This window comes from Gobio gobio, assembly GCF_949357685.1.
Source record: "Gobio gobio genome assembly, chromosome: 4".
In the NCBI taxonomy this organism is placed as follows: Eukaryota; Metazoa; Chordata; class Actinopteri; order Cypriniformes; family Gobionidae; genus Gobio; species Gobio gobio.
Window position 1 is genome coordinate 66,850,863 of NC_137100.1, and position 12,231 is coordinate 66,863,093.

Below are 12,231 nucleotides of genomic sequence, written 5' to 3' on the forward strand. Positions count from 1 at the left end.
CACGTAACACATGGAGTGTGGGGTGATTTATGTAAGTGTCACTGATACTGACATTACATCAGGAAAGAATAAATGCCAATGCCAGAGTTTCTCTGTGGCTGTATCCGAGCTTTAAAATCAGTCTATAGCCTTCCGCTTCAGATTGACTGTTTTCATTTCAATGCGAAAAATACTTACAAAAATACAAAAAGAGTCCATTCATACTGTAAATTTGTATAATTCAAAAACTTCCCCAGTCCAACAAAAGCATTTATTGCTCAAACACTGGTTAGCAATTCATCACAAGACACACAAGAGCCAATCTGAATGTACGGAGGACTGCAGAGTTTTATGTTTTTGTAAAAAAAAATTAATAAATGCATGTACTTTTATCTGTGTGTTACAGGTTTAATATTGCTGGGAATTGGTTTAGGCATTAGGCACTCAAAAATATCGGTAACACTTGCTATGAATCATTAGATAAGCATTAGTAAATAGTTCATTCATCATTTATAAAGCATTAGTAGACATTAATAAGCTTATTAGCAATTATAAATACAGCTATACATGATTTATTCTTGAATTATAAGCATACGCTCTAAAAAATGCTGGGTTTAAAACAACCCAAGTTGGGTTGAAAATGGACTAACCCAGCAATTGGGTTGTTTTAACCCCAGTGAATGGGTCGTTTTAACCCAGCGGTTGGGTTAAATGTTTGCTTAAAACAACCCAATCGCTGGGTTAAAACCGCCCAATCGCTGGGTTAAAACAACACAATCGCTGGGTTAAAACCGCCCAATTGCTGGGTTAAAACCGCCCAATCGCTGAGTTAAAACCGCCCAATCGCTGGGTTAAAACAACCCAATCGCTGGGTAAGCATTTTCAACCCAACTTGGGTTGTTTTTAACCCAGCATTTTTTAGAGTGTATCTATAATATGTATTTTCATACTTTTTTATCATTTCTAAATTAAGTATTACATTATTTACAAACCAGTTATTTAGGAGTAATCAGTGGTTAATAAGATCATTTAGAAAGTGTAGGATTAATAAACTATATTTTGTCAAAGTGTTACGAGGCATAAATATCACTTTAGATGAGCTCACAGAAATAGTGACAACTACTAAATGTTTTATAACTACCTGAATAAATCATGAATTACAGTGTTAAAGCTTTTATTAACACACTGAGTAACTATTACTATGTCTAAATGAAAATGTACATTTAACTAGTTTATTAGTCATTTACTTACACTTTCTAAATGATGTTATGAACCACTGACGACTCCTAAATAACTGGTTTGTAAATAATGTAATACTTAATTTAGAAATTATAAAGTATGAAAATACAATTATTAAAGATATGCTTATAAATCAAGAATAAAGCATTATAGCTGTGCTTATAAACTGCTTATTAATGCATTATAAATGATGAATTAACTAATGCTTAACTATTGATTCATAGCGTGAATCATTCATTATAGTGTAATAATTCATTATAGTGTAATGCAACTAAAAATATTGTGGCTGTTTAACTGAAAATCCCCAATATATCCCCATGGCGTTCAGCCGGTTTCTCACTGAAAGCAACAGGTTTAAAGGCGTCATTAAAGATGCTAATGACTGCTTTAAGTGTCTGTATAGTGTTAACATACAAGTGAGAGGACACAAAAAATGTTTTTTGTGTCAAAACTCTCCGTTTTTGGCTCATTTGTTCACACAGCTGTAAATATGCATATTCCATGGTCTGTCATACTCGATTCTGATTGGCTGGAAGGTGTGCAATAAAACCGTTTACGCACAGTTAGTGTATTATATATTATTCTATATTAATGCACTGATTTAATTGAAGCGCGCACACAGAAACATTCAGGAGCACAGAAACTTAGCAAAGCCCCATGACTTGTATTAATTAAATAGCTTTGCTACTGAATCGCTACATTATATCTCTCAGGAACGAGGGGGAAACATCGCTGGTTTTGAAGTAATTAAACTTACATATTCGTTGTCAATAGAGAGACATGCTGAACATCTCTCATCTCTCACTCGATAATTAAATCAAGTGCTATAGTTAATTCATTGAAATAAATGCAATCTTACTTTATCTCAGTGTCGGAATCAAAGCAGGCAGAATGCTGATCTAACGAGCCGACAAAAATAACCGCCAGATTAACCGATAGTTTGCCTCCATGTCATGCATTCAAAACGAAAAAAGCACAGCTAGTCTTGAATTATCCCCTACTTACAGTATTAAGGGCAAAATGTGCCTCAACACTATATTACACTATTTTTGTGCCAAAAACTCTAGTGATCTAGGAACATTTTTAGGCTTGGTTTCACAGACAGGGCTTAGATTAAGCCAGAATTAGGCCTTAGATCAATTAGGGTATTTAAGTAGATTTTATAAATGCGCCTTAAAAAATACTGATGTGAATATATTATATGTCAGTGTAAGTTGCTTTCAGTTAAAATACCTCAAACATGCATTTTGGTCTGGGACTAGCTTAACCCCTAGGGGTCGGTGGTCATGGCCTTATAAGTGTGAAAGAGACTCAAAATACTCATACAGACAAGTCTTATACATCATTTGAAACTGTTAACTACTTTTATTTGTGTACACTCACAATAAAAAAAAAAAACAGTTGTGCTTTTTGCTAAATAATAAAGCAAACATGATGCAAGATTTTTCACCTCTCTCTCTCAATGAAGTCCATTCTGATACTCTTCAGAAAATGAACTGTAACTCAGTGAATACTTGTCACACAAACATGAGACATATGTCTAAAAAAACATTCAAATGTCAGGTTTTAAATCAAATATTCTCTGTGTATGTAATCTGTTTGAAAAGAGAGAGATGTCAGTCGTTCGTGAGCACCTCATTATCTGCTAATAAGGCCACGCCCACAGAGCGCACATTCAATTCAAAGGCAAATCCTGACACGAATACAGTGTGTTTGCCATTAATATGTAAAAAGCACAAATGTCAGAGCTTGTCAAAACATCTACAGGGCCACAGATCTGTCTCAGACACCTATGAGTTAAGCCTTTTCTGTAAATCCAGGGTTAAATGCTCCGCGGAGCGCATTCATTACTCTCAGTATTACAATAATAAGGGCATATTATAGCTCTGTCATCACTTATTTGCAATATCTCTTGATGACAAACACTGCAGGACATTTTCACACTGTGTACACTGTGTTAATTACATAACAATTAGAGTGTGCCGTTTTAATATGCAATATCTTACATTGGAAAACAAACAGCATTTCTAGGCAAAGCAAGGTTATACTGTCACAAAGCCTGAGCTGAACCGGAGCGTCAAGGTGAAAACACACCGCCTCTCACGCTTCAGTGCAGATTTTAAGAGCGAATGCAGTTTTATCCCTTAATGCACGGAAGATATAGAGACCTATTGTATGTGTCCTCTGCAGTGACTTTTTATGTTATTATCCTGAAAGATTATTTTTAAAGTCACTGCACACCAAGCGGCAGTATTCCTGAGAACAGAGCAGTTGTGCTCTAAAAGAACACGCAATGTCCATTAGCATCTGAGCCGTGATCCAGTGCACACTTTGACTACTGTTCGGTAGGACTTCTTTTAACACACAGGTGCCGCATTCACAGGCGTCCATACGCATCATCTTTCCGCAAAATGAATTAAACATGCATTTTAGTCTGGGACTATATCTTAACCCCTAGGGGTCAGCCGTCGCGACCTTATCAGTGCGAAAGAGACTCAAAATACTCATACAGACAAGTGTCATACATCATTTGAAACTGTTAACTACTTTTATTTGTGAACACTCACAATAAAAAAATGTAATAAATGTTGTGCTTTTTGCAAAATAATAAAGCAAACATGATGCGCGATTTGCCGCCTCTCTCTCTCTCTCAATGAAGTCCATTCTGATAGTCTTCAGAAAATGAACTGTAACTCAGTGAATACTTGTCACACAAACATGAGACATATGTCTAAAGAAACATTCAAATGTCAGGTTTTAAATCAAGTATTCTCTGTGTATGTAATCTGTTTGAAAAGAGAGAGATGTCAGTCGTTCGTGAGCACCTCATTATCTGTAAATGAGGCCACGCCCACATATTACCTGATTCGTGCAGACCCAAAGATTTACTCTTTGCTTTTTGTAGATATAAACACACAACACTATATACTCTAAAACATGCTGGGTTGGTTCAACCCAAATTTGGGTGAAATGTGGACAAACCCAACCCAAATTTGGGTTGAAACAACCCAGCATTTTTAGAGTGTAATAACATCGGACTGGGTGTTATTATAAAGATACATTCATTGAAATCGTCTCACTTCTTCACCCCTGATGAGTTTACATCCCTGCAATATAAGAGTAAAAAAAATCAAAATTTTACTGAGAAATTGATGTTGAACATTAAGATTTTTAAGACAGACCTACCATAACGTTGCTAAATTGTGATTTAGAAGTCATACACTAAATGTAATTGTAACATTAAAAAGAATAATAATAGCCACATTCTCAGTAAAAACACCAGAGGAGTGTGAATGATTGTTCCCGACATCTTCAAACCGCTTGTTTTTACCGTATAGTACGGTAAGTTCATAGTTTTATATTGTTCCATTTAGGATGAGTAGTTTCATAAAATATTAATCATAAATTATCATTCTTCCAGAACTTTTTTTTTTGTGTGTGTGTGTGCCTCGAATCAAAGGCAATATCTGTTGCGATTCATCTGATCTTTTGGTTCATGGCCTAAAACTCTTTATTGAAGACTTTTTGAAATCCCTATGGAGAAAATGAATGGGAAAATACTTGACTCGGCTGCCTTGTTGCACAACTGATGGGAGTTATAAACCCTGGAAGAATTTCTCATCGTTTTCAAAAGTCCCTCAATCGTTTAATCCCTTAAAACTCACCAAAATGATGTATCAAAACGTTTTTTTTTTCTCCCCTGTGAAAAATTTCTTCGTGCCTTAAAACAGCTTGACTGTAACTCGACACCCTTAGGTTAATGAATATGTAAATTAGCCCCGCCTCCTCTCACTCAAGCCAGCTCAGAGATCCAGTCTAACCTGGCATCTCTTGAGACTAATGATATGCGAAAGCCCACCCACATGCTGACCTGATTGGTTAAAAGGTCATTTGTGACGTAATTTTTTTTCACTGCAGTTTTAAGGAGATGGTGTTGACATGAATTGGCACATGGTTTGACATCACATAGACATATAAACAACATTAAAAACTGGATTTTCTACCACTCAGGGGGTCTTTAATCAATCATAAAAGATGGTTAATTCATAGACATCACCCGATAATGAAGTCCTTCCAGTTTAAGGAAAATCCCCAAATATTTTGCTTCTCAGATGTTTCTCCAGAGAAAAAGACCCTAGTAATGTCCAATGTGTCCAATTCCAAAACGATATCCCAAAACCATACCAGAATCAAACTCAATGGACTCATTTATGATATTTCTCACAAAGACCTTCTGGAGAGGCTAAGTTTCTAACAGCAGCAAAGCTCCATTAAACCTCCACGACGGTGAAAGTTTAACCTCACAGCAATAACATTTTACATGGAGACGGTGAGCATGAGCAGTATTCATTCCATGCTTACAAACACTACGCAATATAATGCTTTTTGATTGGTTACTACGTCCATCAATCAAACTTTTGTTGGCACGGCATTGGCTAGGCATTGACTGACTTTATCCAACGAAAACCATGGGCGCTTTGACTGACACCTGTGGAGCCAGTAAGGCACTTCCTGTATGTAATGACTCATCAGAAAGCCTGTGATTGGAGGAGAGAGACCTGGGAGGGTTCATATTACGAGGAAGAGACTAAGCTGCAGGGGAGATCGTAAGAATACTGATTAAAATAGATATTTCATTGAAAATGGAGATCTAACTCAAAATGCTCATGTAAACAAAGGATGATTTTTAGTTTTTTCGCTATTTTTCGATGTTTTGGATTAAAAAGTGGGATGCATTTTGAAGAGTGGACCCTTACACGGACATGTAAGCTGGTGTTTATTGGATTCGTACGATCTGATCTGCACTACAGGAGATGAGAGATGAGTACTGCGGTTATTATGCTAATGTTTAAATGGCCAGTCCTTTAGCATTTCGTTTAACCCTTTCCTCTCTGGTGTATTTATTGCAAAAACAAGTTCAGAAAATGAATCTTGAGTGTTTTAGCCCTCGCATGATGCATAGTTTGTGATAGTTGATTGAATATTTTGTATAAAACAAAAGTAAATAAACGTACACTTCCGTCAACCCCCCCACCCGCGATCTGGTGCGGGTTAACAAGTTAAACATCCTTATTTGTGTTCTACTGAAGAAACAAAGTCACCTACATCTTGGATGCCCTGGGGGTGAGCAGATAAACAGGTAAATTAGCCCCGCCTCCTCTCACTCAAGCCAGCTCAGAGATCCAGTCTAACCTGGCATCTCTTGAGACTAATGATATGCGAAAGCCCACCCACATGCTGACCTGATTGGTTAAAAGGTCATTTGTGACGTAATTAAAAATTAAAATAAACAAAGTCACCTACATCTTGGATGCCCTGGGGGTGAGCAGATAAACATCACATTTTCATTTTTGGGCGAACTATCCCTTTAAGACAACACTTGTGTTACCTCTTTATTTTTCAAGGATCTTTGAAATACTTTCACGGACAACAACAGAAACCACTGCTCCACAAGAGCTACAGTCCACTTCTATACACAATGCAGCTTCCCAAATTGAATTTTACATGATTTGATTGAAAAAAAATCAGGATACTAAGATTGCACTCGCCCTCAAATAGCAATTTCTTTCCAATGCAATATTGCAGAACCAAACAGAACAAATTCACTTCAGAAATGCCCATGGTTTTCTCCAGCACTGTTTTAAAACACTCTGATATTTCCTTGGTTTTTCATGAGCGTGGGAACCCGAGAGCACAATAACTGAGGAGCCGATCAGATTGAACGCCTATCCTCCCACTATGAATGGGCAGAACTCAATGCTCGATATGCTTTGAGCTCCATGGGATGATAAAGCAGGTTCACACCGAGGGCAGTTCTTCATAAGCCCATCCGCTCGCTTTTCAGCAGAAACTTTGCATATGCACACCAGCTCCAGCTCTTATCGCACCAAACAGAGTCGATTAAGCGCACTCACCTATAAATCTTATACCGGGTCGTGAATCCTTGGCGAAATCTTTCCATGAAGGAGAGGTACCCCTTCGAGTGGTGGAAAGGGCCACGGTCCGAGATGAGCCAATCAAACTGCTTGGTAACATGCTGTTCGTTGGCCGAGGGCTCTTGGCGGGAAGACTGAACTGTTATATGGTCCCATATAAACAGGAAGTAAGTGACTTCAATGAGCCTCCAGTTCATGCTTCACTCTCGACCGCTCTCTGCTCATTCTCGCTCCATTCTGTGGAGACCTGCAGGACGGGAAGAACACAAAACAATATCTCAGTGTCATTCACTAAACTCTGAAATTGAAAAAAAATCAACTGCAAAACTTAAAATGCATACAAATCCCAGCAGTTTCCAGCTGAAATCAACACTGGAGGCAGCAAAACACCAACAACTTGTATTGCTTTTCACACAGAATTATGATTAGTAGCAGATTATTGAATAATAAAGATTATGCACAATACTATGTTATGACCTCAAAACACTTTTACCATAGTGCATGATTTGAAACACGAGTCACAAGAGCTCAAAAAGATAAAAGAATAATAAAATGCATGATTCTTCAGTGAATGTTTTTTTATTGGGGGTATTTTTAGGGTTTAGTGTACAGTAGTGGCCAAAAGTGATGTCCGGAAGGGATATTATTGCTTGATTGATATATATATATATATAAAATGTAATATATGAGGGTAAAACAAAAAGCAAAATTTTATTACAATGTATATCTGACTAAATGATTTGGCAAAAAAGACCCGTTCTTTATTTATCACTGCATTGCAAACAAGCAGAGACGTTGTTGAGCATAAAAAACAAAATTATTTGGCAGAAAAAAAACCTACAGCTACAGGTTTAATTTTACTATACAAAAAATTTGCATAGACTAAAAAGTGTACATTGACTACAACATAATCAGTTATTTAAATATCATTGGTTCAAAAAACACTTTTACCATAGTGCATGATTTGAAACACGAGTCAAAAGAGATAAAAGAATAATAAATGTATGATTCTTCAGTGAATGTTTTTTATTGGGGTTATTTTTAGGGTTTAGTGTACAGTAGTGGCCAAAAGTGATGTCATAACGGGATATTATTGCTCTTAATGACCCGACAAGTTTGATTTAACCATCAAAATATGAGGGAAAATATATTATTATTATTATTTTAATATGGGGGGAAACAAACACTAAATTTGATTAAAATGCATATCTTCCTAAATTATTTGGCCAAAAAATAACCAGCTCTTTATTTATCATTGCATTGCAAACAAGCAGAGACGTTGTTGAGCATAAAAAACTAAATGATTTGGCACACAAAAAAAATACTGCTACAGGTTTTATTTTACTATACAAAAATATGCATAGACTTAAAAGTGTACATTGACTACAACATAATCAGTTATTAATATTTCATTGGTTCTCAAAACACTTTTACCATAGTGCATGATTTGAAATGTGAGTCAAAAGAGATAAAAGAATAATAAATGTATAATTCTTCAGTGAATGTTTTTTATTGGGGTTATTTTTAGGGTTTAGTGTACAGTAGTGGCCAAAAGTGATGTCCGGAGGGGATATTATTGCTTTTAATGACCCTACAAGTTTGATTTAACCATCAAAATATGAGGGAAAATATATATATGTTTTGTTTTGTTTGAATATGAGGCAAAAACTTTTTTGATTAAATTGCATATCTTCCTAAATGATTTGGCCAAAAAATAACCAGCTCTTTATTTATCATTGCATTGCAAACAAGCAGAACCGTTGTTGAGCATAAACAACACAATTATTTGGCAAAAAAAAATACAACTATAGGTTTTATTTTACTATGCAAAAAATATGAAATATAGAAAAAAGCATACATTGACTACAACATAATCAGTTTTTAATATTGTTTTTGCATGTGTTCATAATTTATTTGTATGTTGGCACAGTTTGTCATGTTTCATTGCGTTATTATCACAAATAAAACGATTGACTCCAAGCACATCTATGCAAGATGCTTACAAAATATTCAACAAACTTTTAATAATACACTCTGCAAAATTCTGGGTTAAAAATAACCCATCAATTGGATTGTTTTAACCCAGCAATTGGGTTGTTTTAAGCAAACATTTAACCCAACCGCTGGGTTAAAACAACCCAATTGCTGGGTTAGTCCATTTTCAACCCAGCTTGGGTTATTTTTAACCCAGCATTTTTGAGAGTGTATTTTTATATAATAATAAGTTTTTTTCATAGGCCAAACATCGCTTATGGCCACTAGTCTGTAGGTGTTACGTCATTTTCATTCCCAAACTGCTGCAATGCGTACAATAACCAATGTAATAAAGCGTTCTTATCAGACTGAACACTCTTTTAGCTTTCACACGACTGGGTTGAATTAAACCTAATCTTATTGGCATAACCCGCAACGTATATTTGATTTGATTAGCCGCTTAATCCCACAGTCGTCCGTTTGCAGAGCTCCACGCTGCCCTGACTCGCTGCCCTTTTCACAGATTACACACAGGAAGAACAGCCTTCACTTTATTCAGACTAATTGGTGGCATGATAAGTTCAGGCGGGGGTGAGTGTCAGCGTTATGATGTGTTGTGACATGGGTTTGGTTTGTGGAGGAATACGCCAGCGCATCTCACCATAATTAACGCCGCGAATCCACTCGCACATCAATTTATTACATTGCATTCATTTATGTAATTAAGTGGTGCATACTGATATCCTGCGTGAGACGGACAAGAGTAAATACACTCCTGTGAAAACAATGAGCTAACGTTGTAGACGTTAAACAACATGAGCCATGATTCTGAATTTTTTGGTCGCATTGTGTTATAAAATTGCACAGCCAATGCAAGTCATCTTTAGAAAAAAACACATTGGCAAAATATTAGAAGGAAAAAGTCTATAAAACTGCTTCTGCTTGTCCGTCTTGCTAGTCATTTTGTACAGTATATTAAGGTTGTTATAATTTTATTACATTCTCAGAAAAAAAGGTACAAAAGCTGTCACTGGGACAATCTTTGTACCTAAAGAGGGCCTATTAGTACCTCAAAGGCACATATTGGTACCAAAATTGTACATATTAGTTACTAAATGGTACATATTAGAACCTTTGTAATGGGTTCTGTCCCAGTGACAGCTTTTGTACCTTTTTTTCTGAGAGTGTAGTCGCACTTGACACATGTGAGTTTGATATGATTACCTTATTCTTACTAAATCCTGCTTGAAAATACATATCATCTAATAAATTATGTTTCTGAGTCTAGAAATCTTCAATCTTATTAAAACTGTCCCAAAATGTCATATTTCACTTAAAAATGGAAGAAAAGCCATTCTCATTCATTTTAATGTTAAAAAAGGTCATATTTAAGTTAAAAGTAAAGATAACAGGGTAACACTTTATAATAACGTTCAGTTGTAAATCATTTATAAGTGGTTAGTTAATGATTAACTAATCATTTACAAAACATTCATTAATAACCATTTACTTAGGATCTGATTATTTTATGATATGCTATTTTTTTTTAAAGATAACTTACGGCATATTTGTAAATCGTTAGCATATTACTTAATAATCATTTATGATCGTATAGTCATGATTTGTTTATCATTATCTAATAACTTGCAAATAATTTATAACTGAATTTACAAAACATACAAAAAATGTAACATAATTTATTAAACATTTATGAAATGCATAGTCATGTTTCGTAAATGATTAGTTAATGATTTACTAATCACTTGTAAATGACTTGTAACGGAATTTACAAAACATACATAAAATGTTAGCATATCACTTGATAATGATTATTGAATGTTTTGTATATGATTAGTTCATCATAACTAACCACTTATAAATGACTTACAACTGAACATTATTATAAAGTGTTACCGATAACAGTATACTGCATAAAGTGCAAATAATTCATATGCAATCCATAAAAATACAAATTAATGTATTTAGGTCGATTCAGTGATGCTAAATAACATTGTTTGACTTGAATAAATCGTTTAATTATAAAAATATGTGATTATTCATTGAAATTCTGGATGATTTCTATTGCAGTAATGAGAACCAGGTGTTTTGGGCATCATTTTGGAGGGAAAAAATGCCAAATGTTTTGGTTCTGAAAATATGGTTCAATGTCTTTATGCAAAACTTATATAAAATGTATGAAATATACATCACATGCGAGGTTAACACGACCGGCTTGTGTGAGCGCTATTAAAACATTTCCATATCACAGCAGATGTCACGGCTCTCTTTATGACTGTCTCTGTGTTGTTATGTCCCGATAACAGTCATTTTCAACTGTAATAACCCTCAAGATCTTCCCCTCCAGGACCAGGAGCCAAACTCTCAAACATTTACCCTCCGACAGAATGAAGCAAATAAAACAACCTATTCTGCTTTTTTACATCGTTCTGTAGTGTGTAGTGTTGCTGTTTGAGCTTAAGAACGCTCCAGTTCTTCTCTATCTCAGTGTCAGTGTTTCTAACTCCCTGAAACGCCTCCATCTTGAGTTTTCTTCCAGGAAACAACACCTCATTATAATAATTAATGCACAGAATAAAGGGGCGGGCCTGCTTGAGTTAGTTAGTCGTGTATTGAAACCATAGATATACATAATAAGGCTAGATGTCTTACGGCGGAATCTCTAATGTCATCAGTGGCGGCCATCTTGTCACAGGCAAGCTTTCTGGCGGCCATCTTGTACCTGATGTAAGGCGAGTGATCTGAACACAAATACTCTTATCTCGCTGAAATCTGGACGGATTTACAAATGGTTTGGTTTCTTACAAACATTATTAAAGTGGCTATAATTCTGGATGCTTGAACAAATTATGAATAATTATTCATAAGTATGCAGTGTCATAACTACATCTCTTACGTTTATAACAAACCAAACAGTTTGAAAGTCGGTAGAAAATTTAACAAGTTATGGTTATTTAAAAAGTACATGCACCATTAAAACCTCCATTGGCCAGCAGCGCGGACGAGACATCTAGCCTTTACTATGTATATCTATGGTTGAAACTGCCGGTTATGGTAAGGGGCGGGGCATTTCCCAAACGCCAAT

General features: G+C 35.6%; 1 protein-coding gene across 1 annotated transcript in view; it reads right to left on the reverse strand.

Moving 5' to 3' along the window:
• Positions 1-12,231, reverse strand: part of brinp1 (bone morphogenetic protein/retinoic acid inducible neural-specific 1) — a 285,384-nt gene that overhangs the window by 209,326 nt on the left and 63,827 nt on the right. Inside the window, exon 2 of the mRNA XM_079814697.1 lies at positions 7,134-7,401. Coding sequence (XP_079670823.1) covers positions 7,134-7,351 — 218 coding nt within the window. The 5' untranslated portion in view covers positions 7,352-7,401. The remainder of the gene's footprint in view (positions 1-7,133; positions 7,402-12,231) is intronic.